General features: G+C 57.5%; 1 protein-coding gene across 1 annotated transcript in view; it reads left to right on the top strand.

Moving 5' to 3' along the window:
- Positions 1–27,567, top strand: part of LOC146333878 (rho guanine nucleotide exchange factor 18-like) — a 67,486-nt gene that overhangs the window by 34,738 nt on the left and 5,181 nt on the right. The window contains 17 exon segments of the mRNA XM_084825922.1: positions 4,965–5,032; positions 5,668–5,734; positions 8,498–8,636; positions 9,664–9,773; positions 11,278–11,418; positions 11,609–11,859; positions 12,218–12,343; positions 17,498–17,615; positions 21,404–21,652; positions 23,154–23,230; positions 24,600–24,778; positions 24,929–25,020; positions 25,284–25,472; positions 25,576–25,716; positions 26,166–26,296; positions 26,986–27,036; positions 27,397–27,444. Coding sequence (XP_084682048.1) covers positions 4,965–5,032; positions 5,668–5,734; positions 8,498–8,636; positions 9,664–9,773; positions 11,278–11,418; positions 11,609–11,859; positions 12,218–12,343; positions 17,498–17,615; positions 21,404–21,652; positions 23,154–23,230; positions 24,600–24,778; positions 24,929–25,020; positions 25,284–25,472; positions 25,576–25,716; positions 26,166–26,296; positions 26,986–27,036; positions 27,397–27,444 — 2,177 coding nt within the window.

The raw sequence follows: 27,567 nt of genomic DNA, 5'->3' as shown, positions 1-27,567 counted from the left end.
CTCTCTGCCTGCTCTCGTCACTCGTTGCCTCCCAATTCTGGAGCCTGTGGGAACCAGGAAAGCAGCGGGCGTTTGCAAAGCGGGTGAAAGCATGTGGGCCTACAAATCAGAATTAAAAATGCGTTTGCTCGTTCAGTCGACACACAGCCGTTGTCATCCCTGTGCTGGGCTTGCCTGTCCAGTGTCAGAAACACGGTGAACCTCTCGGTGCCCCAAGCAAGGCTGGGTCTCCTCAGCCCGCCTGTCAGCATCTGAATCGCAGCCGGAACTTTTCGGTGCCCGGTGCAGAACCAACACGCTGCAGAACCAACATAGCATGGGGGCTATGCCCAGCACCTAGGGTAGACTGTGTCTTCTGCTGGAGGCTCCGCTGAGCTCTCATGGCTCTGACTCCTTCGACTGATTGATTTGTATTACTCTCCTGCTGGTGGCAGACGCGCTGGCGGGGTTCCTCTTCCTCCAAAAATTCATGTAATCCTTTAAAAAAACAGCAAGCCGCCTTTCTAAGCTAGTGGGCATCACAGCATCCTGCAGCAGTGAGTTCCACATGAGATTGTTGCCAGCTTTGCCATTTGCAGGTTCAGGTGGCGAGCCTGCACTGCCGGCGTATGAAAGGTTGTCTCTTCTCCCTCTGTCCCTCTCCCCCCTGCTGCCCCAACCACCCCTGTGTAATGAGGCCTCCTTGTCCGGCCTTGTCGGCCAACAGGCGTTGCAGGCAAGAGAGGGGCTGACGTGCCGCCCCACTCTAAGCTGAAACAATAGCCGGGCCCGGCTCGGTTCTGTGGAAACGCCCGGCTGGGCACGTCTTAGCATCGTGAGGTCTTGCCAGTGGACGAAACAGTGGATTTGGACAGTATCTGATGGGAGTGGGATTGCCTGGCTGTGCCCTTAGGCCAGGGATGCAAAAAGGGAGACCCGAGGGCCACTTGTGGCCCTCCGAGCCGTTTCTGTGCACAAATATGAGCTTCGGCTATTGGGCGGTATAGAAACGAAATAAATACATGCATATGAGCCAGCAGTGCGATACAGGAGCAAAAAGGGCCAATGCGATTTTGGGTTGCATCAGTAGAAGTATAGTTTAAGGATCGTGGGAAGTGACAGTTCCACTCTGCTCTGCACGTCGAATACCGTCTCCAGTTCTGGATGCTGCACTTGCAGGATTCTGATAAACTGGGACGAGTTCAGTGAAGGAGAACCGAGGCGATCGGGGGACTAAAACCAAGTCCTGTGAGGAAAGATGGACGGCACTGGGTATGTTTAGCCTCAGGAAGAGGAGACTGAAGGAGAATAGGATAGCACTGCTCCAGCCCCTGAAGGTTTCTTGTCACGCAGAATTGGGCCACCCCCTGTTCTGTTTCATCCCAGACTGCAGGACAGGAAAGAATGGGGTGAAGCCCCAGGAAGGCAGATTTTGGATGACCATCAGGAAGAAGTCCGAGCAGTCAGGCCATGGAGCCAGCTGCCTAGGGAGGTGGTGCCCCCCCCCCCATTCTTGGAGGTATCGAAGCAGAGACTGGCCAGCCCTCTCGTCAGGGAGGCTTCAAATGGGATCCCTGTAGTACGCGGGGGTGGGTTTGATGGCCTCAGTGTCCCCCTCCAACTCTAGGCTGCAATGATATAGCAGTTCGCCCTGATCGCTGACTGGACTCCTCCTCCCCAGATTTGCAGTGTGAAGCTCGCAACGGCCTCTGCCTGGGTTTGCCTTTGAAAGAAACCAAGTCGGTGGGCGACATAGCTCTGAGGCCGGGCTTGGCTGGCGCCTGCTTTGAGGGGTTTCCACTTCCAAGATGCTCTGCATACCGTTCAGGAAGGGGCCACGCCAGCTGTTCTGTGTTCCTGGCCTCCTCCTCTGCGCCGCCACACCGGTCCGGTCGCTGGGTTGGGTTCCGCTGGAGAAACAAGAGTGGGGAGGGAAAGGCTTTGGGGGCGAGCAAGGGGCTGGGTGCACCCGATCTCGGAAGCTGAGCAGGGGCAGCCCAGGTTCATCCTTGGGTGGGAGGCCGCCTGGGAAGCAGGCTTCCTGCATGGAGCAGGGGGTGGACTGGATGGCCTTGTAGGCCCCTTCCCACCCTACGAGTCAGTGAGATCCATGCTGTTTCTTTGTAGAGCGAAGGGCAGCCGCGAAGACATGGGAGACTGTGGAACGGGCAAATTGGCGTTCCGCTCTTGGCGTCGGGCGGGCGAAGGGGGCTGGATGCCTGCCAGTCTCGGGGATTTTGGGGCCACTCTGCTGCTGTTTATGGGTCGCCCTCCCTGCAAATAGCGCTCTGCGTGGCCAAAGCAGGTGGGTCCCAGTCCCAAGGGCCTTGCAGCCCGCCATTCATCCTCGGGGCGATGGCAGATGAAGGCGAGGTAGAGGGCGGCAGAAAGAATCCGAGCTGGTTTTCCACCAGGTCTGGGGGCTTTTGAGGACGGGATTGAAGGAGACCAAGTTGGCACGGAGCACTTTCTGTCAGCTTCGGCTGGTGTGCCGACGATGCCCTCGCTTCCGGTATCCCCCCTCAGATCGCCTCTCGCCTGGATTACTGCAGTGCGTTGTCCGTGGGGCTGTCTTTGGAAGTGGCCCAGCAGTGGCAGCTGGTCCAGAACAGGGCAGCGAGGTTGTTCGCGGAGGCTGGCCGACAAGCTCCTCTGGCGCTAGCCCTTTCCCAGCTGCGCATCTGACGCCGGTCCATTTCTGAGCCCGACTCCAAGTGCCGGCATTAACATTCGGAGCCCTGGATGGCTTGGGGTCAGTCCTCCGAAGGGTATGCGCCTGCCTGGACCGTAAGATTGCCCTCAGCGGCCCTTCTCTGGGAGACCCCGCCAGAGGAAGTGAGGCGGGGGGGGCTACTCGGAGCAGGGCCTTTTCTGTGGGGGCTCCCCCATGTTGTTATTTCTGTTATTTTAAAGGGCTCCCTAGTGAGGTCCAGCTGGTACCTACGTTGTATTCCTTCTGGCCGCAGGTGAAGGCCTCGTTCTTTCCCCAGGCATTTTGGCGTTCTAGACCTTGAGCTTTGCTGCCTGAAATCTGTCTTTTAAAGCCCCGCATTGCTGCTAGGTTTCATTCCAGTTTTATTCCGGTTGTATCATTGTTCTGTGGTTTTAATGTCTTATATATTTTATATTCTTTGATTGCAGTTTGGTTTTAATGTTTGCGAACCGCCCATCATCCCTTGAACGGTGTAGGAATGACATAAATAGATAAATAAAATAAACCTGCCCAAGTATGAAGAGCTGCAGGGCAGGCCCTTTCAAGGGCCCCGTGACCCACAGAGGTCCGTTTGTGGGGCGTGCCTGGAAGGGCTTTCTCCAGCGTTGCCCTCCAAGAGTGGGATGCGGCCTCCCACCATCCTGGCTTTTAGAAAGGGTGGGAAGGCCCATCTTTTTAAGCTGGGTCAGCCTTCGCAGGGGGGGGCATGCCGGGCATTGTAGTCCAACACATCTCAGACGGCCTCCTCTCTGCCCCATCAGCCAGGACAGCTAGGCTGGTGAGGATGAGGGAGAGGGCCTTCTCTGTGGTGGCCCCCACTCTGTGGCACTCCCTCCCTAGGGAACTCCGCCATGCCCCCTCTTCGATGGGCTTCCGCCACGCATTACAAACGTGGTTGTTCAGGCAGGCATTTGGGGTGGGTTCTGGTATTTTTAGAAATACGATGTTTGTAAGGTAGAATTTTAATGTGTTCAACTGTTTCCGTTATTGGACATCGCCCAGAGTGTAATAAATTTAATTTAAATAAATTAAATTTATTTATTTAAATTAATAAATTTAATAAATAAATCTAGAGGGCACCAGCTTGGCGAAGACCAGTCTGCCCATTTAAACTGTGCAGCTGTCTTAATGCCACGCTGTTTCCGACGGTCTTGTTTCTCATGCGTTACACTTTTCATGGCTTTGCATTGTTGCCCACCGCTGAGACGGCTTCGTTTCAAACACGTCATTCGTGAGTTCCCTCTATCGCCTTCACAACAGCCCTGCTGGGGAGGCCAGTGTACAGCTGGGTGAGGGCAGGGCCCACCTTCACTGTGGCAGGGCTGAGTTCTTTTGTGATGTATGTCTTGGCTGCCTTTTTCTCCCACTCCTCAGCCAGAAAAAGGCTCCCGGGGCAGCTCGCCATCAGTGAACGAAGCAGACAGCCCCTGCCTGCAGGCTCCCAGTCTAAAAAAGACATGACAGGCAAGGAAGAGGCAATGGGGAGTGGAGAGGGGGGTGCTGGGGGGCCCTCGCCCCGAATCGCCCAGGCTCCGAATCGCCCAGGTTCCGAATCACCCAAGCTGGTCTGGTGCTGCAAGCATGAGGCTTCACGTGCAGGGCAGCAGCTGGATGTGTCTCCTTCCCTGCCAGACTGGCTGAGCAGAGATGTCCCCATGGTGGGGGGGTGTAACTGCTGCCACGCTCCCCCCAGGCAAACTGACATCGACGGGCCACGTGGGAAAGAAGACAGAGCAAGGGAAAGAGCAGAAGGAACATCGGGACCTGCTCCGGTGGCCTCTGCCCCCCTCCTCCCAAGATGATGGGCGAGACGGGCCATTCCTCCAGCCCGGTTGAAAGCCCGCTTCAAGTTTTCCTCTTCCCTCCCCATCCCTTCTTCCTTGTGTGCCGTCTGCCTTTTTCCCCATCGTCCGCCTGCGGCAGGGAGGGACAGGCTCGCTTACGGATCGGGCACGGTTCCGGGAGCCCATTTTGGCTGAGGAGCAGGGCAGGCGTGCTTCCAAATAACTGCAATAATAACGCCAGCATCAAACCGGCAGAGCTGAAGGAGTGGATCGTCTTCCCCCTCCTTCCCTGCCTTCGTGCAAAAGCAGTGCGCAGCGTGTTGGCGCCGTCTGGGACTCCTCCTCTGCGCCAGCCAGACTTTGCACAGGCCTCTTTCCTGTTTCTGTTGGTGGCTAGCTGACATCCTGGGGGCCTTCCAGAGCGGCTGTCTGGAGGATAGCCGCAGGTGAACGGAAAGATCCCCGTTCTCTTTTTTTTGCCTCCTCAGATTGTGCAGTGAACGTCCACAAGACCTGCACAGCCCTCCTGCCCGAATGCAGCATCACCAGGCCCAAGGTAGGCCAGACCTCCTCCTCCATCTTCTCCAACAAAGTCCCCACCCAGGCGCGCTGGGCTTGGCCAGAGGCACCTGCGTGAAAGTGGGACGGACCGTCTTCGAAAGCTTGCCTGATGTGTTCGATTACTCGAACCCGTGCAGCCATAAACCCGGCGAGGTCGTCCCGGGCAACTCTCGGAAGCAAGCCAGTCTGTATGCCTCAGGACAGGGGTCAAATTCAAGGCCAGATTCGATCTCAGAGGCACGCACAGGGGCTGAGCGGGGCCAAAGGCAGAAGGGGGTCAGGCCCACATCCCGGAAATGCCAGCACATCGTAGCTTCGGGCTCTTCCTGCCACCCAGGCTTTGGGAAGGCGTTGGAGCCTTTTCGAAGCTGCACAGAGGCCAGGGGTCCCCCAGGTGGGGCAGTGGCTTGGGGAAAGGGGGTGTGGCGAAGGGGAGCCATGTCTGATGACCTGGGCTCCACGCCGTCACTGGAGACGTTCCGGGGCCCATGCTCTCGTCAGCCAGCTCCAGGTAGGGGTGTGGGGGGGCGAGCCCCATGCAGTGAGATCCAGATGGGCCCAGGGCCGAAGGGGACCTGGTCGGGTGCCCTTGCTTTGCTCCGAACGGTGAGTGTCTCCTTTCTCTCGCAGCAAAGGGATTTGCAGCTCCTCCAGCCACCCGGCTCCCCTCGTAGCTCCCTCCAGAGCTCCGGTCCAGGTCAGTGGGAAAGACCCTTTTTTGTTGCTGGAAGGCTTTGTCAGGCGCCTTTTTCAAAGAGTAGGAGCGGGGCCAGCACATGAGGAGCAGCTCCCCTGTCCTCTCCAGGGAATGATCCAGAATGCTCTCGAAACCTCCGGTCCTCTGCATGCCCGGGTATTTTTATCCCGCTTCTCCCCCCTCCCCGGCTGCGCAACCGCAAAGAACGGAGGAGGAAAGGGATAGAAATAAGAGAGCGGGGGGAAATCAATAAGCTGGCTTCATCATCGATTGCTGAGCCTGTAGCTGTGAAATGGAAAAACAGACATCCGGATGGTCTGCTGGGGTTGAGCCAGAGCTCGTTCCACGGGGGGCCGTTCCCCAGAATCTTTTCCAAAATGGGCATTACTGGGGGGAGGCAGCGAAGGGGGCTGAGCACACAAATCGCCCAGCCCCACGGTAGATGCTGGAACGAGTTGGGGAGGCGGATTTGTTGCCCTGTAGGAGTTTTCCGAAGAGGGTTCCAACTCAGAAATCCTGCCTTGTAGATCTCACCACGAGCGGCGGGTTGGACTAGATGCCCCCTGAGGTCCCTCCTCCCTTTCCTGACTGTCTGCTGAGAACCTCTCGGGGTCCCCCCTCTTTTCTGCATGGCCGGCAGCCTGGGGATGAAGCGGGCTTAGGGCGGGGCTTGGTGCTTCCTCGTGGAAATGGTAGAAACGGTAGAAACGGATTCGCTCCTCAACACACTCGAGCATCATTCCCGCGCTCTAGTGTGGGTTTCGAACGTTTCCCGTGAAGTGGCCTTGCAAGACTGGGCGGGAGCGGGGCAGGAGCGGGGCGGCAGCGAGCGGGTTTTGGTTTGGTGTCATTAATAGGACTGCCATCCCTCCCTGGAGCTGGAAGGGCTCCCGGGGCAGCTGCCATAGACTGCGGGTGGGCCGGCCTGTCATGGCTACCCGTGCCCTGCCTGTTTGAGCCCTGGGCAGCGCAAAGCAGCAGCGAGGGGGAAGCTGCGACGGAAAAAAAACCCTCTTGCTGTGCTGAGGCAGTGCTGCGGCAGCGCTGCGGCGCTGGAAGGGTTTTTGCAACCGGCTGTCTGGGCCGTTGCGAGAGGCGATCAATGGCAGCTCTCAGCGGTGTGCAGGCCGTGCTAATTGAACTCGGAACACGGCCGCTCTGCCTTCAGTGGCCCATTTTCAGGGCGCCAGGGAAAGGGGTGGGTGGGGAAGGCGGGCCAGGCAGAGGGCGGCGAAAAGCCCAGCCCTGGCTTCGGGGAAGGCTGCAGCGAAGCAGCCCTTCCTCCCCGGGGTTTGTATCCCATCCATCGGTTGTGGATCCCGCTTTTCAGACCCAGCTGTGCCGCCAAAACCGGGCCCGCTGGGCCTGTGGTGGGCCTGGTCCACAAATGGAAAAAAGCGACTTGAATCAGACCGTGCAGGAAGGCAGGGGAGGGGAAGGGCGATAGCTCAGTGGCAGAGCCCCTGCTTGGCCTGCAAAAGGTCCCCGGTTCGATCCCCGGCAGCCTCTCCAGGTAGGGCTGGGAAAGAATCCTGCCTGGAACCCTGGAGAGCCGCTGCTGCCAGGAATACAGGGCTAGGTGGGCCAACCCAGAGGCGTCTCTGTTGTCATCCCATCGTCCCCCTCCCCTCCCCTCCCTTTGATGTCTACCTTGACAGAGGCAACCAGGAGGATCACTTTGTGGTTGACAGCACGCTGAAGCCCTGGCAGCAGGGGGAGGAGCGCTGCTAGGCCTGGGCCCGTGGCGCCCTGGCCTCAAATGTGCTTCCCAGGGCCCCCGATCAATTTCCCAGATGCCTGTAAGAGCATCTAGTCCAACCCCCTGCTCAATGCAGGACTCCAAGTCAGACCATCCCTATGGAATCATAGAACAGTAGGGTTGGAAGGGGTCTGTAAGAGCATCTAGTCCAACCCCCGGGGGCAGCTTCTGATGTATCCCTCTCTGTGGGCTTCGGGGCGGTCAGGGGCTCCTGTGCACACCCCCTGTCCTCCCCCATGCTTCCCACCCTCCCATTCCCCCAACAACAGCAGCGACACCTTCTTCGTCTTTTCTATTTTAAAACAGCTTCAACGTCGCCCTGATTATACTAACTTCGCATGGATTTTTCTGCAGTCTCGTGGGCCAGGATGCTTTTGCCTCCTTCTTTCGGCGCACCTCGTCTGCGGGGCTGCGTCTCATGAGGGCCTCAGTGTCACCCTTGCACCATCTCGGGGGGGGGGGGTGGCAGCTGTGAGCTCCCCCCCATTCTGCTCCCCGGTCCTCCTTGCTTTGACACGAAGCGTTCCCCCTGCCTCGTGTGGAAGGGTGTGAATAATTACGTGTTGCCACAGCTCCCATCGGTCTCCCTCTCCCGTTTCACTAAACGAGAGACTTTGCAATTTCCAGAGCCGATCGGCTCGGTAGGGACCAATTTCCTCCCCTTCAGACCTGCTGCTGCTTTCGCCAATACGGAGCGAAAGAGCGTCCACACCGCTCGACCTTTCTAGAAGGCTGGGGCGGCGGTATAAAGGCAGCACGCGCCCGGGCCACTCTGCCCGCGGGCAGCCGTGCAGCCATGGGGAGCGCTGGCTCCACGGGCGGCCAGGGCCCCCCCGAGCTGCGCTTCCGCAACTCCTTTCCCAGCAAGTGGAGTGAGAGCGTCTTCCTGGAGAACGAGCTGCTGACCTCCAGGGTCCTGTCCGCCCTCCGGCCGCGCTCTGTGGGACGGGGGCTGCCCTTGGCCCCCCGCCTGCTGAGCGCCAACTCTGTGTTTGCCTCCGTAGCCACCTCCCTCAAGGAACACCCCCGCAGCGCCCTGCTGGGCCCGGATGGGGGCACCCCCGGCCTGCCCCACAGCCTCGGCATGACGATCGTGCAGAGGGGGAGCTCGCCATCGCAGCTGAGCGCCGCCGCGAAGCTTGGGTGAGTAGGCGCCTGCCTGGGTGCTTTTTGCCCGAACCGAAAGGGGGCTTTTTCTTTCTCTAGCTGCGTTAGCTGTGCTCTTCATACAGTGCTGATTTTAATGCCGTGATCCTAGGCAGACACTCCTTGGCTTGTGGAGAGGGGGTGTCAGGAGAGACCTGGGGGCTGCCTGCCCACTATTCTGTTGCGATACTGCGATACTGTTGTGATACTGCTCTACGACATGCAGGTCCACAGAAGGCAGGGGGCACCGCTGCCTGGTTGGTGTGCCTCGCCCCCCACTTTCGTGCAGGGCGGCAGCTTTCCTCGGATCATGGTGGCAACGGGGAAATGGTGCACCTTTCAACAGAGCTGCGCGAAGCCGGTGGTCTGGGAAATGGGCGCAACATGCCGCCCAGCTGAAGTGGGATCCGAGGGGGGCAGATTCCTGGAAGAGAAGACGGCGGCTTCCCGTTGCTGGGGAAGATGGGCGGGGGGTGCTGTTGCGGTACGTCCTGCTTCGGGGTTCCCGTCGCCGCTGTGCGCGCAGAATGCTGGATGAGCTGGACCCTGGGTCTGATCCAGCAGGGCCCTTTCAAGGTTCTTCGGGGAGGAATGTGGAACGGTCAGGCAGCAGGAGGGGAGGCTCACTTTGACCCGCTGAGGTTGCCGTCCAGTCCTCAATAACGCCTAGCCACGTACTTGGGAGTGAACGTGTCCGGAGGACTTGTGGCTTCTGTCCCACGTGAGCTGGCCGTCGGAGACTTGCCGCCGGGGGCGATGAGAGGAGAATGGGCTCTGAGACAGAAGCCCCAGGAGATCCCCCTCAGCAGCCAAGAGGTCCCCATCGGATCCATCCGTGGCGCAAGCAGAGCTTGCCAAGCTTTGTGCACGCATCGTTTCCCCGGAGTCAGTCTGCCTGCTGGCCCGTGAATCCCTCTCTTCGGTGCATTGTTCCCACGGACTCTGGCACGCCTGCGTGAGGAAGGTGCCCGGCGATGGCAGGCGGGCGCTTATCTGGTCCCACTGTTTCCCTTTGCCCGTTTAGACTCGCCGGGGGAGAGATGGACGAAGGAGATGGTGTGTTCAAGCCCAAGCCGGCCCCCGAGGATGCCGTCTCCCTGGCTGCGTCGACGGCCGAGGCTGTCTTTGTGGAAGGTGGGGGCTTCTGGGGATACTCTGGAGCAGGGGGCTGTGCTCGGGAGGGGCTGGGAACGATGGGAGTTGCAGTCCAGCACAGCTGGAAGAAGCTTGCTCTCAGACGCTGGCCTGCAACAGACAGTTGCATGCCCTGCCTCCGGGGGGCATTGCGGGGGGTGGATCGTCCCCTCAAATAGGCTGTCCCCATCTCTTCCGGAAAGGCGCTGGAGCAGGGGAGGCGGAGGGGGGTGTCTGGAGATCGGGAAGGCAAGCAACGGGGCTAGATGGACAGGACCAGATCCAGGCGCTTGAATGGTTTTCCCTGCCGTGGTGGTGGCGGCTTTCCCTCCGCTGTGGGCTCGGCTGGGGCCCCCTCGTCTTCCAGCGGGCCCTGGAGCTGCAAGGAAACGGCTTCCTTGGGCCTTGAACCCAGGCCGCCTTTCATCATCTTTGTTGTCGGAGCGCGCTTGGGTAGGAAGGAGAGCCGGACTAGGGTCTCAGGTCGAGGTGGCTCCCTTCCGGCCCCGTTTTGGGGTCGCCCAGGTGCTTCTCCTGAGCTTTGCTTCTAGCTCATAGCTCGCCTCATCCGCCCCCTCCCCGAGTTGATTGATTGATTGATTGATTGATTGATTTCATTCCCATGCCATTGGCCCTCATCCAGTCCGATACTATGCCCAGGCACTGATCCAGGACAGCCACTGCCTCGCCTGGATCCGATGAGGAAGGGGCAGAGCTGGAGGTCATCCGCATCTTGATAGCACCTCAGTCCACTTCTCTGGATAACCTCCCCCAGCGGGTACATATCAAACAGCATGGGGGATGAAGCAGAGCCCTGTGAAACCCCCGGGTGCAATTGCCAAGGCACAGAGCAATCACCCCCCAGCACCAGCGCCTGGAATCGGCCCTTCAAGGCAGAGCGGGACCACTGCAGAGCCTTGAGCTCCCAGCCCAGACAGCCTGTCCAGAAGGGTACCGTGGTCGACGGCATCGAAAACCTTATTCTCGTCCAAGGGAAGGCCGACGGCAGGTCCCAGGTGTTTGGGGCTTCAGCGCCCAGCATTCCTGGCCGTGCTGGCAGGGAATTCTGGGAGTGTGACATTCAAAACAGTTTGAGATCCACCTTCTGCCCACCCCCTGTTAAAGCCACCTGAGGTAGGCTTGCAGTTCTGCAATTTGGGGCACCTCGTCACTCAGTAACGAGAGTCGTGCCCTGTGGGTGTCCAATACGGGGACAATAGCACTGGCTTCCATTTGGGCGGTGGGGGGCTGTGCAGATCACAGCAAGATGCCGCTTGGATGCGTGGGGCAGCCTGACTCGCCCTGGCGCCCGCCGGATGTGTTGGGCTGCAACTCCCATCATTCCCAGCCGGAGAAGGGTGGGCATTGCAGTCCAGCGCGTCAGGAGGGCACCAGCTTGGGCCACGCTGTTGCCCAGCTTCCATCAGGCACTGAGTGTGTGCGTGCGAATGAGTGAATGAACGAACGAATGAATGGAGGGCGGCCCTCTCCCTCCTCCCCCCAGATGCCCACTTTGCCTCCTTGAGGAGCGAGCTGGAGGCGGACGCCCGGGAGTTTGTGGCCCAGTCCTGGAGCCTGGCGGTGGACCAGCCTTACATGAAGAAGCAGGAGAAGGACGTCATCAAGAGGCAGGACATTATCTATGGTAAGAGCGCCGAGCACCTCTCCACACAGCCCGTCATCCGGCTCTCTCGCATTGAAGCCCTGTGGAGAGGCTGGGGACGGGGGCAGGAGGCTGGGGCTGGTGGGGAGGGATGGTTCCATGTGTGCCACCTCCATCTGCGACGGGAGCCTGGCGCCAACACCGCTTCCCCCGCCCCTTGCTGCCCCCGCAGAACTGATGCGGACAGAGATGCACCACGTCCGGACCCTGAAGATCATGCTGAAGGTCTACTCGCGAGCCATGCGGGAGGAGCTGCAGTTCGGCGACGCCGTCATCCGCCGCCTCTTCCCCTGCGTGGACGAGCTACTGGAGCTGCACGAGGCCTTCCTCCTCCGGTTGAAGGGGCGGCGGGAGGAGGCCCTGGAAGAAGGCAGCGAGCGCAACTACGTCATCTGCAGTATCGGTGACCTCCTGGTGCAGCAGGTGCGCCGGGGGAGCGGCGGCGCTCGCCCGTGGGGCAAAGCAGGGTGGCAGGGGGAGAGGGCTTCCCTCTAGGCCCCCTTGGTACAGCGGCGCTGCGTGGGGGGCTTTCTGTGGTCCCGAGCCAAGAGCACAACAAACCAGAGAAGCGCAACAAACCGGAGGATGTGCGGTTAGAGCCCCCCACACCTTTCCTGTGGTGCCCCCTGCTTCTGTTTTGGGGCCGGGGCATGCTCAGAAATGCGGCGCCGTCTGCAAAGCCTGCCTGGGAACCTGCTTCCGGGCTAGCCGGAGCACTACTGCGCTCTCCCCCTCCCCCCCCCGGCTCACGCCGTCCTGGTCTCTGTTGCCCCCGAGCTAGTTCTCCGGCGAGACGGGAGAGCGGATGAAGGAGAAATATGGTGTCTTCTGCAGCAGCCACGGCGAGGCTGTGGGGCACTACAAAGAGCTGCTGCAGCAAAGCAAGAAGTTTCAGAACCTGATCAAGGTAAAGACCCGGAAGAAGGCGGGAGGGGACCCACCCTGTCCTGTTGGGTCCTCGTGCGGGGGGGGGGGGCAAGAGTCACGTGGCAATGGTGCGTCGATTGTGGACGAAGCTGTCCCGCTTCAGAGCAGCCTTCTCCCCAACTTGGTGCCCTCCAGATGTGTTGGATCGTAGAATCCTAGAATGTTTGGGTTGGAAGGGGCCTACAGGGCCATCCAGCCCAACCCCCTGCTCAATGCAGGAATCCAGGTCAGAGCATCCCTGACAGATGGCTGTCCGGCTTCACAGAATCCTAGAATAGTTGGGTTGGAAGGGGCCTACAAGACCATCCAGCCCAACCCCCTTCTCAATGCAGGAATCCAAGTCAGAGCATCCCTGACATGGCTGTCCAGCCTTTTCTTGAATGCCTCCAGTGTGGGAGAGCCCACCACCTCCCTAGGTCATGGGTTCCATTTTCATATCGCTCTAACAGTCAGGATGCTTTCTCTGATGTTCAGCCGCAATCTGGCTTCCTGGAACTGGAGCCCATGATTCCATGTCTTGTGTAGTGGTGAGAGTGACGGACTGGGAGCCGGGAGATCCGGGTTCTAGTCCCCACTTGGCCATAGAAGCTTACTGGGTGACTTTGGGCCAGTCACAGACTCTCAGCCCAACCTACCTCACAGGGTTGTTGTTGTGAGGATACAATGGTGAGGAGGAGGATAATGTAAGCCACCTTGAGTTCCTTGCAAGAGGGAGAAAGGCGGGGTATAAATGCAATAAATAAATAAATAAATAAATTCCTCTCTGTGTCAACCTTTCAAGGACTTAAGAGCACTATCCTATCTCCCCTCAGTCTTCTCAAGGCGAAACATGCCCAGTTCCTTCAGTCTCTCTTCATAGGGCTTTGTTTCCAGGCCCCTGATCATCTTTGTTTCCCTTCTCTTGAACCCTCTCCAGTTTGTCTGCATCCTTCTTAAAGTGTGGTGCCCAGAACTGGACACAGTCCTCCAGATGAGGCCTAACCAGTGCCGAGTAGAGGGGAACTAGGACTTCCCAGGATTTGGAAGCTATGCTTCTATTAATGCAGCCCAAAATGGCATTTGCCTTTTTTGCAGCCACATCACATTGTTGGCTCATGTTCAGCTTGTAATCGACAACAATTCCAAGATCCTTCTCACTTGTCGTGTTCTTGAGCCATGTATCCCCCATCTTGTAACTGTGCAGTTGGTTTCTTTTTCCGAGGTGCAGAAGTTGGCATTTCTCCCTATTAAATATCATTCCGTTATTTTCTGCCCAGCACCCCAGTCTATCGAGATCACTTTGAATTTTGTTTCTGTCTTCCAGGCTATTAGCTATCCCTCCCAATTTTGTGTCATATGCAAATTTGATCAGCATTCCCTGCACCTCCAAGTCATTAATACAAATGTGGAAGAGCACTGGGCCCAGGACTGAGCCCTGCGGTACCCCGCTCGTGACCTCTCCCCAGCTTGAGGAGGTCCCATTGATAAGCACTCTTTGAGTCTGATTCTGTAGCCAACTGTGGATCCACCGGATCGTTGTTTCATCTAGCCCACGTTGAGCTAGTTTGCTCATCAGGAGATCAGGAGGCACTTTGTCGAAGGCTTTGCTGAAGTCGAGGGATATGATGTCCACAGCATTCCCACGGTCCACAAGGGAGGTGACCTGATCCAAAAATGAGATCAGATTCGTCTGGCAGGACTTGTTTTTGACAAATCCTTGTTGGCTTCGAGGAATCACTGCATTGTTTTCAAGGTACTTCCAGATGGATTGCTTGATCATCTGCTCCAGAATTTCCCCAGGGACTGATGTCAGACTGACTGGTCTGTAGTTCCCAGGTTCCTCCTTTTTACCCTTTTTGAAGATAGGGACAACGTTAGCCCTCCCCCAGTCATCTGGCACTTCCCCCGTCCTCCATGATTTCTCAAAGAGAATAGACAGCGGTTCTGAGACTCCTTCTGCCAGTTCCTTTATTACTCTCGGATGCAGCTCATCTGGCGCAACTCTGCTGGCTGGGGGGATGCTGGGAATTGCAGTCCAGTGCGTCGGGAGGGGACCAGGGCAGGGAAGGCTCATGCTGTGCCTCTGATGAAGCGCCCTCTAGCAGTCCGGAAAGCCCTTCGCCCCAAGAATACATCTTCCAGTCTTCAGGGGACCATGGGAGTCTTTCGCGGGCTTCTTTGAGTGCGAGTCCTCTGGAATGTGGCTTCGTGCCGTTCTGGGAGTGCCGGATGCCATGGGGCGGTTGCCTCCCTCGCACGTGGTGCCCCCCCGCCACACACGCTTGATAACCAGATGCTGAGCTTCAGTGGACCTTTCAAGCGCGCGCCTAGTCGAAGGAAGCCGCTCGAGGCTGGCTTTCTGCCAGGCACAGGAGAGGGTAGCCTGGTCGGATTCGAAGGGTCCCCAGGACGTGCCCTCTGCCAGTCTCAATGGGGCGCCTTCAGGGCAAATGCCCAGGGCCCCCCTCAGCCGGGGGGGGCAAAACAGGGCAGGCCTGGCCTCCCTCCCGCCCTCCCACAATCTGAAGTAGGCATCTAAAGGGCCAGGGGACCCCTGAGACCATGAAGTGGAGAGGCTTAAGGTTACCCAGCTGGGCCCCCGCTTCTCAGCAGCCCTGTTTCAAAGACCTTCCTTCCCATTATTTTAGGAAAAGGCTAAGGGGAGGAAATGAAGGCTGGGCTGGGCTCGCCTCCCCACCTGCACAGGGGGTAAGCTCTGCCTTGCTGGAGGATCCCGCCCCATGGCTGCAAAGGGCAACCGACGAGTAGGGCCTGTAGGAGAGCCTGTCACAGGCCGCTGGCCGGGCAAGTGAAAACGTGGACCTCTGTGTGCCGGGCGCTGAGGCCAAGGGGGGGGGCTGTCATAATGCGTTTCCGGCATTTTGACCAAGGAAGAGTGTTGCAAGGGGGTCCAGCTTTCTCTCCACTGCTGTATGCAAACTATCCACAGGGAATGCGGATCGATTTGCAGAGGACACAGAATTGGGTGGGACAGCTAATACCCGGGAAGGCAAAAACAGAATCCAAAGGGATCTTGGCAGGCAGGAGCGCTGGGCAGAAAACCACAGCATGACATTTAATAGGGATCCATGCCAGGTCCTGCACCTAGGAGAAAGAAACCAAATGCAGTTACAAGATGGGGGGTACGTGGCTCAGCAACACGATGAGCGAGAAGGATCTCGGCATTGTCATCGACCACAAGCTGATCATGAGCCCGCCATTTATTTATTTTATTTATTTATTTATTAAATTTATTAATCGCCCATCTGACTGGTCACCCAGCCACTCTGGGCGATGTACAACCCACCATAAAACAATTTAAAACAATAAAATTTTACCGTAATTTTTTTTTTTTTAAATACCCTAACCCACCCCAAATGCCTGCCTGAACAACCACGTTTTTAATGCACGACGGAAGCTCATTAAAGAGGGGGCATGACGGAGTTCCCTAGGGAGGGAGTTCCACAGAGTGGGGGCCACCACAGAGAAGGCCCTCTCCCTCGTCCCCACCAGTCTAGCTGTCCTGGCTGATGGGACAGAGAGAAGGCCATCTGAGGCTGATCTTGTTAAGCGGCCTGTCTGGTGTTGCTGGAGGTGCTCCTTAGGATATGTGATGCAGCTGCAAAAAAGGCTAAGGCGATTTGGGGCTGCGTGAATAGAAGCGTCGCTTCCAAACCCCGGGAAGTCCTGGTTTCCCTCTACTCAGCGCTAAGGTGATCAGGGGACTGGAAACAAAGCCCTGTGAGGAGAGACGGAAAGGACTGGGCATATTTTGCCTTGAGAAGACTGAGGGGAGATAGGATAGCGCTGTTCAAGCACTTGAAAGGTTGGCCCAGAGAGGAAGGCCAGGATCTCTTCTCAATCCTCCCAGAGTGCAGGACACGGAATCATGAGCTCCAGTTGCAGGAAGCCAGATTGCGGCTGAACATCAGGAAAAATGTCCTGACTGTTAGAGAAATACGACAATGGGACCATTTACCCAGGGAGGCGGTGGGCTGTCCCGCACTGGAGGCCTTCAAGATGAGGCTGGACAGCCATCCATCAGGGATGCTCTGACTTGGAGTCCTGCATTGTACAGGTGGTTAGACGGATGGTCTTACAGGACCCCCCAACCCTACTATTCTGTGATTCGATAGGGACGCTCTGACTCTGATTCCTGCTCTGAGCAAGGGGTTGGACTGGATGGTCTTCCAGGCCCCTTCCAACCCTACTATTCTATGATTCTATAGGGACACTCTGACTTGGATTCCTGCCCTGAGCAGGGGGTTAGACCGGATGGTCTCCCAGGCCCCTTCCAACCCTACTTTTCGATGATTCTGTAGGGACGCTCTGACTCGGATTCCTGCCCTGAGCAGGGGGTTGGACTGGATGGTCTCCCAGACCCCTTCCAACCCTACTATTCTATGATTCTATAGGGACGCTCTGACTTGGATTCCTGCCCTGAGCAGGGGGTTAGACCGGATGGTCTCCCAGACCCCTTCCAACCCTACTTTTCGATGATTCTGTAGGGACGCTCTGACTCGGATTCCTGCCCTGAGCAGGGGGTTGGACTGGATGGTCTCCCAGACCCCTTCCAACCCTACTTTTCGATGATTCTGTAGGGACGCTGTGACTCGGATTCCTGCCCTGAACAGGGTGTTGGACTGGATGGTCTCCCAAGCCCCTTCCAACCCTACTCTTCTATGATTCCATGACCCTCTGCCTCCCTGTGCCCCCGCCCGAGGACTAAGATCTGCAAAAGGGGCCCTTTTGAGGACGGCTCGAACCCGCAGAGGCCCGTTGGCCGCCGGCGGGCAGGGAAGGGCTTCATCCTCCCACGGCTTTTGGAAAGGGTCTCCCGTCTCGCCCGCACAAGCATGTCGTTCCTCAGTCGTTTCTGCCGTCGCCGGGTTTTCCTGCTGATGGCTTTTTTGCAGGTGGAAGAGATGCGTCATGCCTTTCCCCCTTTTTCCTTCTCTCGCTGTCATTGCGGGGTCCTCGTCGGAGTGTTGTGCTGTTGGGAAATCATGGCATTGATCGTGTTGTCGGTAATTTTGGTGCTGCTGCTTCCCTTTGCAAAGATAAAATAAAGCAAAATGTTCCCCCCCCCAAAAAAAGGTACACATCAGTGCAAATAAACGGATATTTCTCTCTGTGTGTGTGCGTTGCTCCCTAGAAACTCAGCAATTCGTCCATCGTGAGGCGGCTGGGCGTCCAGGAATGTGCCCTGCTGGTGACCCAGCGCATCATGAAGTATCCTGTGCTGGTGGAGCGGGTCATCCAGAACACAGAAGGTGCGCCGCTTTGCCCCCCCTTCTGCCCCTCGGTGGGCGCCCCCGCTCAGCCCAGCTCCCCTTTCCTCGAGCAGAGCGGCTAGGCCGGGCCGTTGCTGGATCGGACCCCACAGCCTCGCTCCCAGTGCTGGGGGGAACATTTGCCCTGCTCCGGGAACCGTCGTTCCCCTGTGCAAGAGCAGCGCAGAATGCCTTAGGGCGCCTCCCAGAGCTCTTGGTCCTAACAAGAGCCCTGCTGGATTGGACCCAGGGCTCGTCTCGCCCCCCGCTCTGTTCGCACAGAGGCCAGCCAGCTGCCGCCCAGGAACCCGCAGGCAGGGCATGAGCACCACGTTCCCCGGCAAGTGCCGTACCTGGGTGCACCGCCTCTGATGCGAGGGGCAGCGCGACGCCATGAGGACTAGTAGCCATTTGTCCCGCCCCCTTTGAAAGCCATCCAAAGGGGCGGCTGCCGCTCCGTCGCACGGGGGCGCATTCCAAAGCTTGGCTCTGCCCTTTGCTCGGTCCCGAATCGGCCTCGTGGGGTGACCCCCTTGGGTTCTGGGGGGGAATGTCTCCCCGTCCATGTTCCCCACACCGGAATTTGGCAGGCCTCTGCCCTGTCTCCCCTTCCTTGCCCCTTTTCCGAGCTGGACAATCCCGGCTGTCACCACCTTCCCTCCAAGGGGAGATGCTCCAGCTCCTGGGTCGTTTCGGCTGCCCTCTTCTGCACCGTTTCCACCTCTCTTCTGCACCGTTTCCACCTCTCCAAGATCCGTGTTACGACGTGGCAACCAGAACCGGACACGGTGTCCCAAGGGTGGCCTAGATTTGTACCGGGGCGGTAGGATATGGGCGGTTTTATTCTCCTTTTTCTAATGATGCCTCTCCCGGAGTTTGCCTTTCTGCAGCAGCCGCACACTGGGCTGACACCGTCCTCCCGTCCAGTTCGGGTCGGCCTCGGGCTCCCCGTCCTTGGTGCCGTTTCGGGATGTTTGCGGGCTGAACCCGAGAGGCTGGGCCCTTCCCGTGGCAGGCCGGGCTCGCATCTTTTCCTTGGAGTCTTTCCCCCCGAGAAGCTGGAGACCTTTCCCTTTTGATGGGCTGCCTGCGTGTCTTGTGAGATCAGCTTTCCCCAGCTTTGGGCCCTGGGGAATGCTGGGCATTGTAGTCTAATGTACCCAGAGGGCACCAGGTTTGGAAAGGCTGCTCTAGATCTCGCCCCTGCCTGATTTTTTATTTATTTCATTTCTATGCCGCACAATAGCCGAAGCTCTTTTTTGTTTTTCTGGAATTCTCCCCCCCTACCATTTATCATCATCATCAAACAATATAGAATATAATCAAATTGATCAGCAAAACCAGCAAATAATCACAAAGTTCCCAGTCACACAAAAGGCCGTACGTCCTCCTGATTCTTTATTGCACCGGTGACATTACAAATGATGACCACTTTTCTATCAATCTGTTGTTGTTATTTTGTTGAAAACACTTTTTATTCTAGTTTTGGTCTTTATAAATGAAATGGTAGCAGCAACCCAGTCATTATCTACAGTTTCCAACAATGCAGTGTTCTCAAGAGGACACAGCAATAGCAGGAGAAAGAAGAAGAAGGAAAAGCAAAAAAGAAAGGGGGAAAAGAGAAAATCGAAAGAAAGGCAAGGGGGAAGAAAGGAAAAGGAGCAAAGAAAAAATATAATAAAGTTCCTTCAAGGGATTAAATTTCAACTGCGTTGCACGCAGACGTCAAGTATCATTCTATTTTAAAAATTATACCTCTATCGTTGCCGTGATTACACTTCACTACCTTCAATTTCAGGATCATATCGTCAGTCTTATAACACGGAAGGAAACATACAATTCATTTCCACAAAGTGTATATTGCCCTTCAGATAATATATAATATTATCTGAAGGGCAACTTATAATATATGCCCTTCCGATAATCTATTCCCTTCCGATAATATATAATAATAGAGGTGGAAAATTTAGCCAGCTAAAGATACTAGTAATCAAAGTCTCATAATAATGAAAGTAGAAATAATAGTGAGAAAAAAGAAACGGATAAGAGATAATAACCAATCACTAATATATTTCATACTAGCTATATTTTAAATAATATCATTTCTAGAGATATATATGAATGTGTACATATCTATACGCACCCAAATAAAACTTTATAGAAAGTATATCATATTGAATATAAAAAAGAAGTAAGAAAACAGGAATATGTATAAACAATCCTCCTCGCTGGCATACTGCCCGGCTCTGTCAATCAGTTATTTTGCTGTCTTCCCTCTCTAACCCGTACTATATTAAGTCAGGAGATCCAGGTTCGAGTCCCCACTCGGCCCTGGAAGCTCACTGGGTGACTTTGGGCCAGTCACAACCCCTCAGCTCAGCCTCCCTCGCAGGGCTGTTGTTGTGAGGATAAAATGGAGGAGGGGGAGAATGTAAGCCGCCGTGGGTTTCTTAAGGCAGAAAAAAGGCAGGATATGACTGTAATAAATAAATAATGTTAGTTAACCATATATATATATAACTTCCCATACTTTAATATATATATATATGACCCATATTCCCATACTTTAACATATATATATATATATATATATATATATATATATATATATATACACCATATTCCCATACTTTAATATATACATAACTTCCCATACTTTAATATATACCTAACTTCCCATACTTTAACATATATATATATATATATATATGACCCATATTCCCATACTTTAACATATATATATGACCCATATTCCCATACTTTTATTTATTATGGAACAACTTCCTTGACGTAACCAAAAAGAATCATTATTGGATCCAGAGGTGATCTGTATCCTGACAGAATCTCAATTTCATCTTTAGCCAATCGTCCTTGAGGATTGGGTAAAACCCCAAAACATGGGCCATGTGATTTCCCTGGCATTCTTAACAGTCTCACCTGTCTTATATTTTAAGCTCATTTCTTCTTTGTATTGCATTTATCATCCCTGCCTGCCTCTCCAAGTCAATCAGTCGGAGAGCAGGATAAGAATAATACATCACTGTTTTTAATTTTCATAGAATCATAGAATAGTAGGGTTGGAAGGGGCCTTGAGGGGGCCTACAAGGCCATCAAGTCCAACCCCCTGCTCACGATGGGCATCCCGCCCTTCCTCGTAGGGACCCCAGGGCAGCCAACAACCAGTGTCAAAACTATACAACACACGCTCTCCGTTAAGGCCCACCGCTCCAGAAACTGCATCGAAACGCAGCAGATACACGAACGAGAAAAGTCGTAACCCTGACACTACAAAAGCAAAATAAAATCCAAGAAAGCGGCCACAGCAGTGCCCCAAAACAGCCCAAGCCCTTGCCTAGACCCCCCCGAAGCCTGTCCAAACAAGCCGTCTTTACCTGGCGCCTGAGTGACGACGTCGTGGGGCAGCTCAGTCTCTCCGGGAAAGGTGTTCCAGAACTGGGGTGCTGCCACCGAAAAGTCCCTGCTGTGGGTGCGTTCCTGGAGGACACTGCAGGCAAACCCCTAAACCCTGGGTTGGTCGGGAGTGGGGAAAGCTGTCCTTGAAGTCGTTGCTGGTGGGCAGGTGTTACTGTGGCATGAGCTTGTGTGGGCAAGGACCCCTTTTACCAGCCGCGTTCCATCTGCGCCGCCCGGGCCCTGAACACTCGTGCCGCCAGAGATCTGTCTGCGAGTCTGCAGCCTGCCCCTCGCTGGAAATGATCCCCACCCATACGCCCTGAGTTGCCTCTCCTCTCCTCTCCTGAACTCGCTCCTCGGCCTCTCCTCCGCAGCGGGCACTCAGGAGTATGGAGAGCTGACACAAGCCCTGGCGCTGATCAAGGCGGCCATCACCGCGGTGGACGCCAAGGTGAACGAGGCGGAGAAAGGGCATCGCCTGCGGGAGATCGTGGCCAAGATGGAGCTCAAGTCCTTGGGCAAGTTCAAGAACGGCCTGGTCTTCCGGAAGGAGGACATGCTGCAGCGGCGCCTCCTCGTGGACGGGGTGCTGTCGTGGAAAGCTGCCTCCGGGCGCCTGAAAGGTGCGTCCCCTTCGACGGCGGGGGGGGTCGCCGCTTTGCTGTTTCTGGCGGGGTGCTCCAGGAGGGGGGCGCTCGCCCCGTTGTCAGCTTTCCCAGTTGAGGGTGCTTAGCGGAGCCTGATGACCTGCTTCTCGGGGCGCTGGCCCGGTCCAGAGACAGGGGGGGCCTTGCTGCTCTGCTGGGGAGCTGTCCGTGCCGAGCCGGGCTCCCAAGGGGACGGGGGAGCAGCGGCTCGGCGTATGCACCGCCTCGGCACCCCTCCACACTCCTGAGAAGCATGTCGGGCCCACCTCTTCGCGTAGGTGATCCCCCCCAGCCCCCGTCCCCGTCCCTCGGCAGTTGAACCCTGACTGGTTCTGTGGGACTTGCCCGGAGTCTCGCCTCTGCTCCTCTCTTCCCTGGGGGTGAGGGGTGCTGATCCCAGCAGCGTGAGGTCAGAGCCCCCCCCCCCGAGAAAATGTGTCCCCCAGTGCCCCCTTTCACCTGCTTGCAGGGGCTGGTGAAGGAGCAGTGACGTGCCTTTAAAGGTGCATCGAGAAGGGGGTTGGCCTCGATGGTCTGGCCGGCCCCTTCCAGCCTGAGGATCCAAGGATCCTATGCCGCTGCGGCACTATATACAATTCCTGGCTGCCCCACCTGCCCAGAAACCGAAAGAGGGGCAGCAGAAGCAGCCAAGTCGCCTGGGGTCAACTTCTGTTTTGCCCAGAGCCGCTGCGCTGTGGCGTTTGCGAAAAGCTAAGAAGCGAGCCTTGCCGCCAAAGGCGTCTTTGTTTCTTCACAATGTTTTTTTCTTAATCCGCCCAATGGCAAGCGTTCTGTCGGCGCATTACAGAGCAGTTAAAAGGATAAAAAGCAGGGCCAGGCTGTGACTCGCTCCTGCCAGGCTCGTTCCAGCCAGGCATGCTGCCTTTCGGATGCCCCATTTCATCCCCACTCCCCTCCCAGCTTTCTCTTCCCCCCTCCAGGCTTTGCCAGCGGAGCCTGTGTGAGGCTGCTGTTGCTCCCTTTCCTCGAGGGGGGAGGCCTCTGAGCTAAAGATCAAGTAGCGCCCCTTGGAGGCCCGCCGCCACTTGGAAAATGCAGTATCGGACTCATTTGATCTGGGATCATTCCCCGTAATAAGTGCAGCATGTGCGTGTGTGGAAGCGGCCACTGGGCAACTGAATTCCCCCCGGGCCAGCAAAACAGCTGGAGCCGGGCCATGTTCAGCCACTCTAACGAGTGGAACATACCGCCGTGCCCCCAGAGCGGAGTGCCGCTCGTATGTGGCCGTGTGTGTGGGCGCAGAAGGGACCCCCAAGTCTCTGCCAATCCAAAGGGGAGAAACGTGGCGGCAAGAGAGCCTCCAAAGTGGCGTTCCGCTTGGGGTGAGTCTGCAGGGCGGGGCACGCCAAAGCCAGCGACCAAAATCCAAAGAGCGCCTCCCGGGTGTTCCACTTGTCCGTTGTTGTTGGGGTTTTGATGCTCTTTCCCTCCTTTTCCTCTCTGCTCACCTCGGCAGACATCCTGGCCGTTCTGCTGACGGATGTGCTTTTGCTGCTGCAAGAGAAAGACCAGAAGTACATGTTTGCCTCCGTGGTACGTGTCCAACTCTTTGCGCCGTGGGCAGGCGGGGCGGGCGACTTGGAGCGCTCAGGCCTCTCCGAGTGCCTGCACAGGGGCGTGGAGGAGCCGTCCTCCAGCAACCAGTGGAGAGCCGGAGACTGGCCCTGACCCCCAGCCCCTCTAGGAAGCCATGATCTCTGGGCCTCAGCCCTCCAATGCTCAGTGGGGATCGTAGCAGCAATGCGCCTTTCTTGGGGCTGGGCTATGGCTCGTTCGGATGTCTTTCGGACGTGCCCCTTAATCCCCCCCGGCCCAGAATGTCGCAAACCGCTTGGGCGCTGCTCAGCGAAATCACCCGCGCTTTGTGACCTGGGGAGGCCATTCTGTAAAGAATGGGGCGGCGGGCCCTGCTCCCCGCTGCTGAGCTGAGCACAGCACAGCCTTTCCCTGGCTGGAGTATGGCTGGGGTCGCTCTGTAGGGACGCTCTGACTTGGAGTCCTGTATTGAGCAGCAGGTTGGACTAGATGGTCTGACAGGCCCCTTCCAGCCCTACTTTTCGATGATTCTGTGAGAGACAGAGAGAGATGCTCATGCTCCCCATGAACTGCAGCATAGACATGAAGTATTGTGATGATTATGTAGCCTTTTGCTACATCGTTGTTGTGATTGGATTTCTTACTAGTTTCTCTCTTTCAAAAGACTCACGTTGATGCGCAGTGAGATTAAAACACGCAAAACCCCAAACACGCAAAACCCCAAACAGCTACAACAGTTGTCCATTAAAATAGCACAACCCCATAAGACAACGAAAATATCAGCGAGAACCGCAAATCACTCGACTGCTGCATTACAGAGCCCATCATTGGCCATCAGTTGCCTGGAAGGAGAGGGAACTCTTAACCTCGCACAGCTCGCTGGGGAGAGCGTTCCTCAGTTCGGGGGCCACCCCCGAGAAGGCCCTCTCCCTTGCTGCCCTACTCCGAACTCCCTCAGAGGAGGGCCTCAGAGGACAGTTGTGGTGAATGGGTAGGTGCTGTGCTCCCGAGCCGTGTCAGGCTTCGTAGGCCGTGAATTCGGCTTGGAAACGTGCAGGCAGCCCGGGCGGGCAGGCCAGAACTGGTGCTGTATGTTGGGGCCTTTTTGTCCCCGTTCTCAGTCCACTCACCGCGTTTTGCCCAAGCTGCAGCTGCTGAGCCATCTTCAAGGGCAGCCCCACGTAGAGCACAGTTGCAGTAGTCTAACTTGGAGGTTACCAGAGTGTAGGTGCCTGACGCCAGGCTATCCCTGCCCTGATAGGGGCATGTCTGGGCTGGTAGAAATCCCTCCGCTGGCCCGAGGCCCTCAGGCTGCCCGAGGCGGACCGGGGATTCTGGTGACCGCGATCCGGTTCTCGCTTTGCAGGACTCCAAGCCGCCAGTGATCTCTTTGCAGAAGCTGATCGCCCGGGAAGTGGCCAGCGAGGAGCGGGCCATGTTCTTAATCAGCGCCTCCCTGAAAGGGCCGGAAATGTACGAGATTTACACCAGCTCCAAGGAGGAGCGGAATTTCTGGATGGCACAGATCCGCAGGGCAGCGGAGAGGTGGGCATGCAGAGGGCGACCCCCACTTGCCCCTTCCTGCTCCCCCCCCCCTCGGGGGAAGAGAGAGCATGAGCGGGCGGGCGGGTGGCAGAGGGCGTCCTGCTTGGCTGGCGTATGACGGACGGGCCTTTGGGCTCCGTTTCTCCATAGTTGCCCCGACGAGGACGATCGGATCCTCGCTGACCTCGAGGATGAGCGGAGAGGGGCCGAAGCGCGGGCGGCCAAGCTGAAGGAATTCCAAGGTGACGGCTCTTGTCTTGCAGAGCGGAGTCCCGTGAGCTGCGAGGAGGGCAGGCCCGCTTGCTCGGGGGCAACACCCCCAGAGGGCGCGTGGCTTCCTCCTTCCCGGAGAAGGGGGCAGCCCCTTCCTACGAAAGAAGGGAAGCTGCAGGATGCCACACCGGGTTTTCCTCCCTCCTCCGGATGCAGGGCGGGCTCTTCCGGACCTCAGAGAACCGAGCACTCAGAGGTTCCGTTCTCTCTCCCCCCCCCCCCCCAATTCCAGACCGGCTGAGCGTTAAAGATGAGCAAATCCTGGAGCGCCTCAGCGAGAAGCAGCAGATCTACCTGGAGATGGCAGAGATGAGCGGGTTTGAGGACCCGGCTCCTGGCTCCCGGGGCCGGCTTTTCTGCCGAGCGGAGTCTCCGGAGAGCCTGCAGGGCGAGGCCATCCTGAAGAGGGCCGTGATGGAAGGTGGGTGCAGCAGCGGGGGGAGCCGAGGGGTGGGCGCCATGGAGAGGAGGACGAACTGTTTGGCCTGTGAGCACCGGCGCTGAACCCAGCTCCTGTCTTCCAGTGGAGGGTCTGCAGGGCCTGCTGTTTGCCCAGCTGGGTGGGAGCGGGAGCCCTCGTCCCGAGGACACCCCTGGACCCGGCCTGCTGAGGCGAGCGGAGACCTTCGGGGGCTACGACAGCACCACGGCCGGGCTGCCCAAAAGTAAGCCGCGGGGATCCGATGGGGGAACGGGCAGCCCCCAAAACACCCCCGCCTGCGCTTGGCTCACTCCTTCCATTCGCTCCCTGCCGTTCTCCACGTCTCGGGTCCCCGGGACAGAGAAGGCCAAAGCTCTGCCTGGCTGCTTAGCCCAGCTCGTGACGTCCCGTTGCAGCAGTGCCATTCGCAGCTGAGACGTCTCGCTTCTGTGTTGGCCGAGCAGATTGATGCCGCTTCTGTGTTGGCTCTCCCTTTCCCGGGCTGGTGCGCATCTGTGTGTGTTTCGGCCCCGCTTCTGGTCTGGCTGTAGTCTGGTCTGTCTCCCCCCGCCCCCCTGCTTTGCTGCCCTTTCCTCCGGGGTGTCTGGGAAGGCTGTGAGCCAGGGTGGCCAGTTTGGAGGGGGCCGCATGATCGCCTGGGCCGCCCCCCGAGTGCCGCCGCCTCTTTTCCAGCTGGCAGCTTCAAGAAGAAGGTTTGCAGCGGAGAGCTGCGGCTGTGGGATCGCCGAGGGCTCCCAGCCAGCCCGGAGGCCCTGTTCCCAGAGCCGCCTCCTGCCGGGGATGGAGGGCCCCTGTTGCGCTCGGTACGTGGAGCTGGCTCCCCTGGGGAGTGTCTGCGGGGGGGTCCCCATCCTGCCCGGGGGACGGTGGTGTGTCCGGCTCGTGGACGCTTCTGCCTAGGGCAGATTGATGGCTCTGTCCCCGAAGCGTTGCGCTCCAGCCTCCCTCCCTCCCTCCGCCCCCTCTGCCAGTCCAAGTTGGGACAGGCGGGAAGGGCACCTACGCGGCTCAGCCGCTCCGGAGGCATCAGCAGACGTGCCCTCCGTGAGGCCTAGGAGCTTGTTTTTCTTCCTTGAAAAGAAGAGCGCTGACGTCGCGTGCTTTCGTAGGACCCATCCCTGCCCTTCCGCACCCTTCAAAGTGGGCTCTGCTCCCGGGCTCCCCAATCTCTCAGAAAGCAGCATGGTCAGAGCAGTGGCTGCGGGTCTGGGGAGAGCTGGGTTCGAATCCCCCATCAGAAATGGAGCTCGCTGGGTGACCTTGAGCCAGGCCTTTTCTTTCTCAGCCTGCCCTCCCTTATAGGGTTGTTGTGAGGATTATAATGGGGGGGCGGGAATTACCTGTTTGAGCTCCTGCAGGGAAGGGCGAGATCTGTGAGGTGGCGGCAGCCGAGGATGGGGAATGAGCCCCCTCCAGGGGCTCAAATGACTCTTAATTATTAGCCCTCTAATAAGGGCTCTAATAAACTGGTCCCCCCCCCCCTTCTCCGTAGGGCGAATACCCAAAACTGGAGCAGAACAGCAGCATGGAGACTGATTTGGAGGTACTGGGCCCCTCTCATTTCTCCCTGCCCGTAGACACCTGGACTGGGGTTCCCACCACCACCGCCCTCCACAAAGCAGGCTGCAGCCGGTCTCCCCAGGCTGCTGCCTCACCGGTGCTGCCCCGCAGGGCGTTTGCGGGGCAGGTTCTCGGGGGGGGAAGGAGCGGTTCGGTGGGGGTTCAAGGGGAGAAAGAAAAGCCCTCTTGGCTCCCTGGATCTGGGATCCCCGAAGCACTGCGGGGGGGGGGGATTGACGGGGTCACAAAGGGGGCTCTCTGCTGACCCCCCCTTCGTGCCTCTTTGCTGACCCCCCCCTTCGTGCCTCTTTGCTGACCCCCCCCCCTTCGTGCCTCTCCTCAGCTTGTCCAAAGGATACAGACGCTCTCCCAGTTGCTCCTCAACCTCCAGGTGAGTTGCACCCCTGCCCCCCATGCAATTTGGCCTTCAAGACTGATGTGCCTGGACTTCTGGGAGCTTTGGGGGCAGGGGGGGTGGCTGGATGAGGAAAGCCCCCCCCCCCCCCAGTCTAGT

The sequence above is a fragment of the Heloderma suspectum genome, chromosome Z (genome assembly GCF_057233095.1).
Source record: "Heloderma suspectum isolate Gila_16-S chromosome Z, 16-S_ref, whole genome shotgun sequence".
NCBI classification, from domain to species: domain Eukaryota; kingdom Metazoa; phylum Chordata; class Lepidosauria; order Squamata; family Helodermatidae; genus Heloderma; species Heloderma suspectum.
Note: the sequence above shows the minus strand (reverse complement) of the source record. Positions and strands in the feature narration are given on the sequence as shown.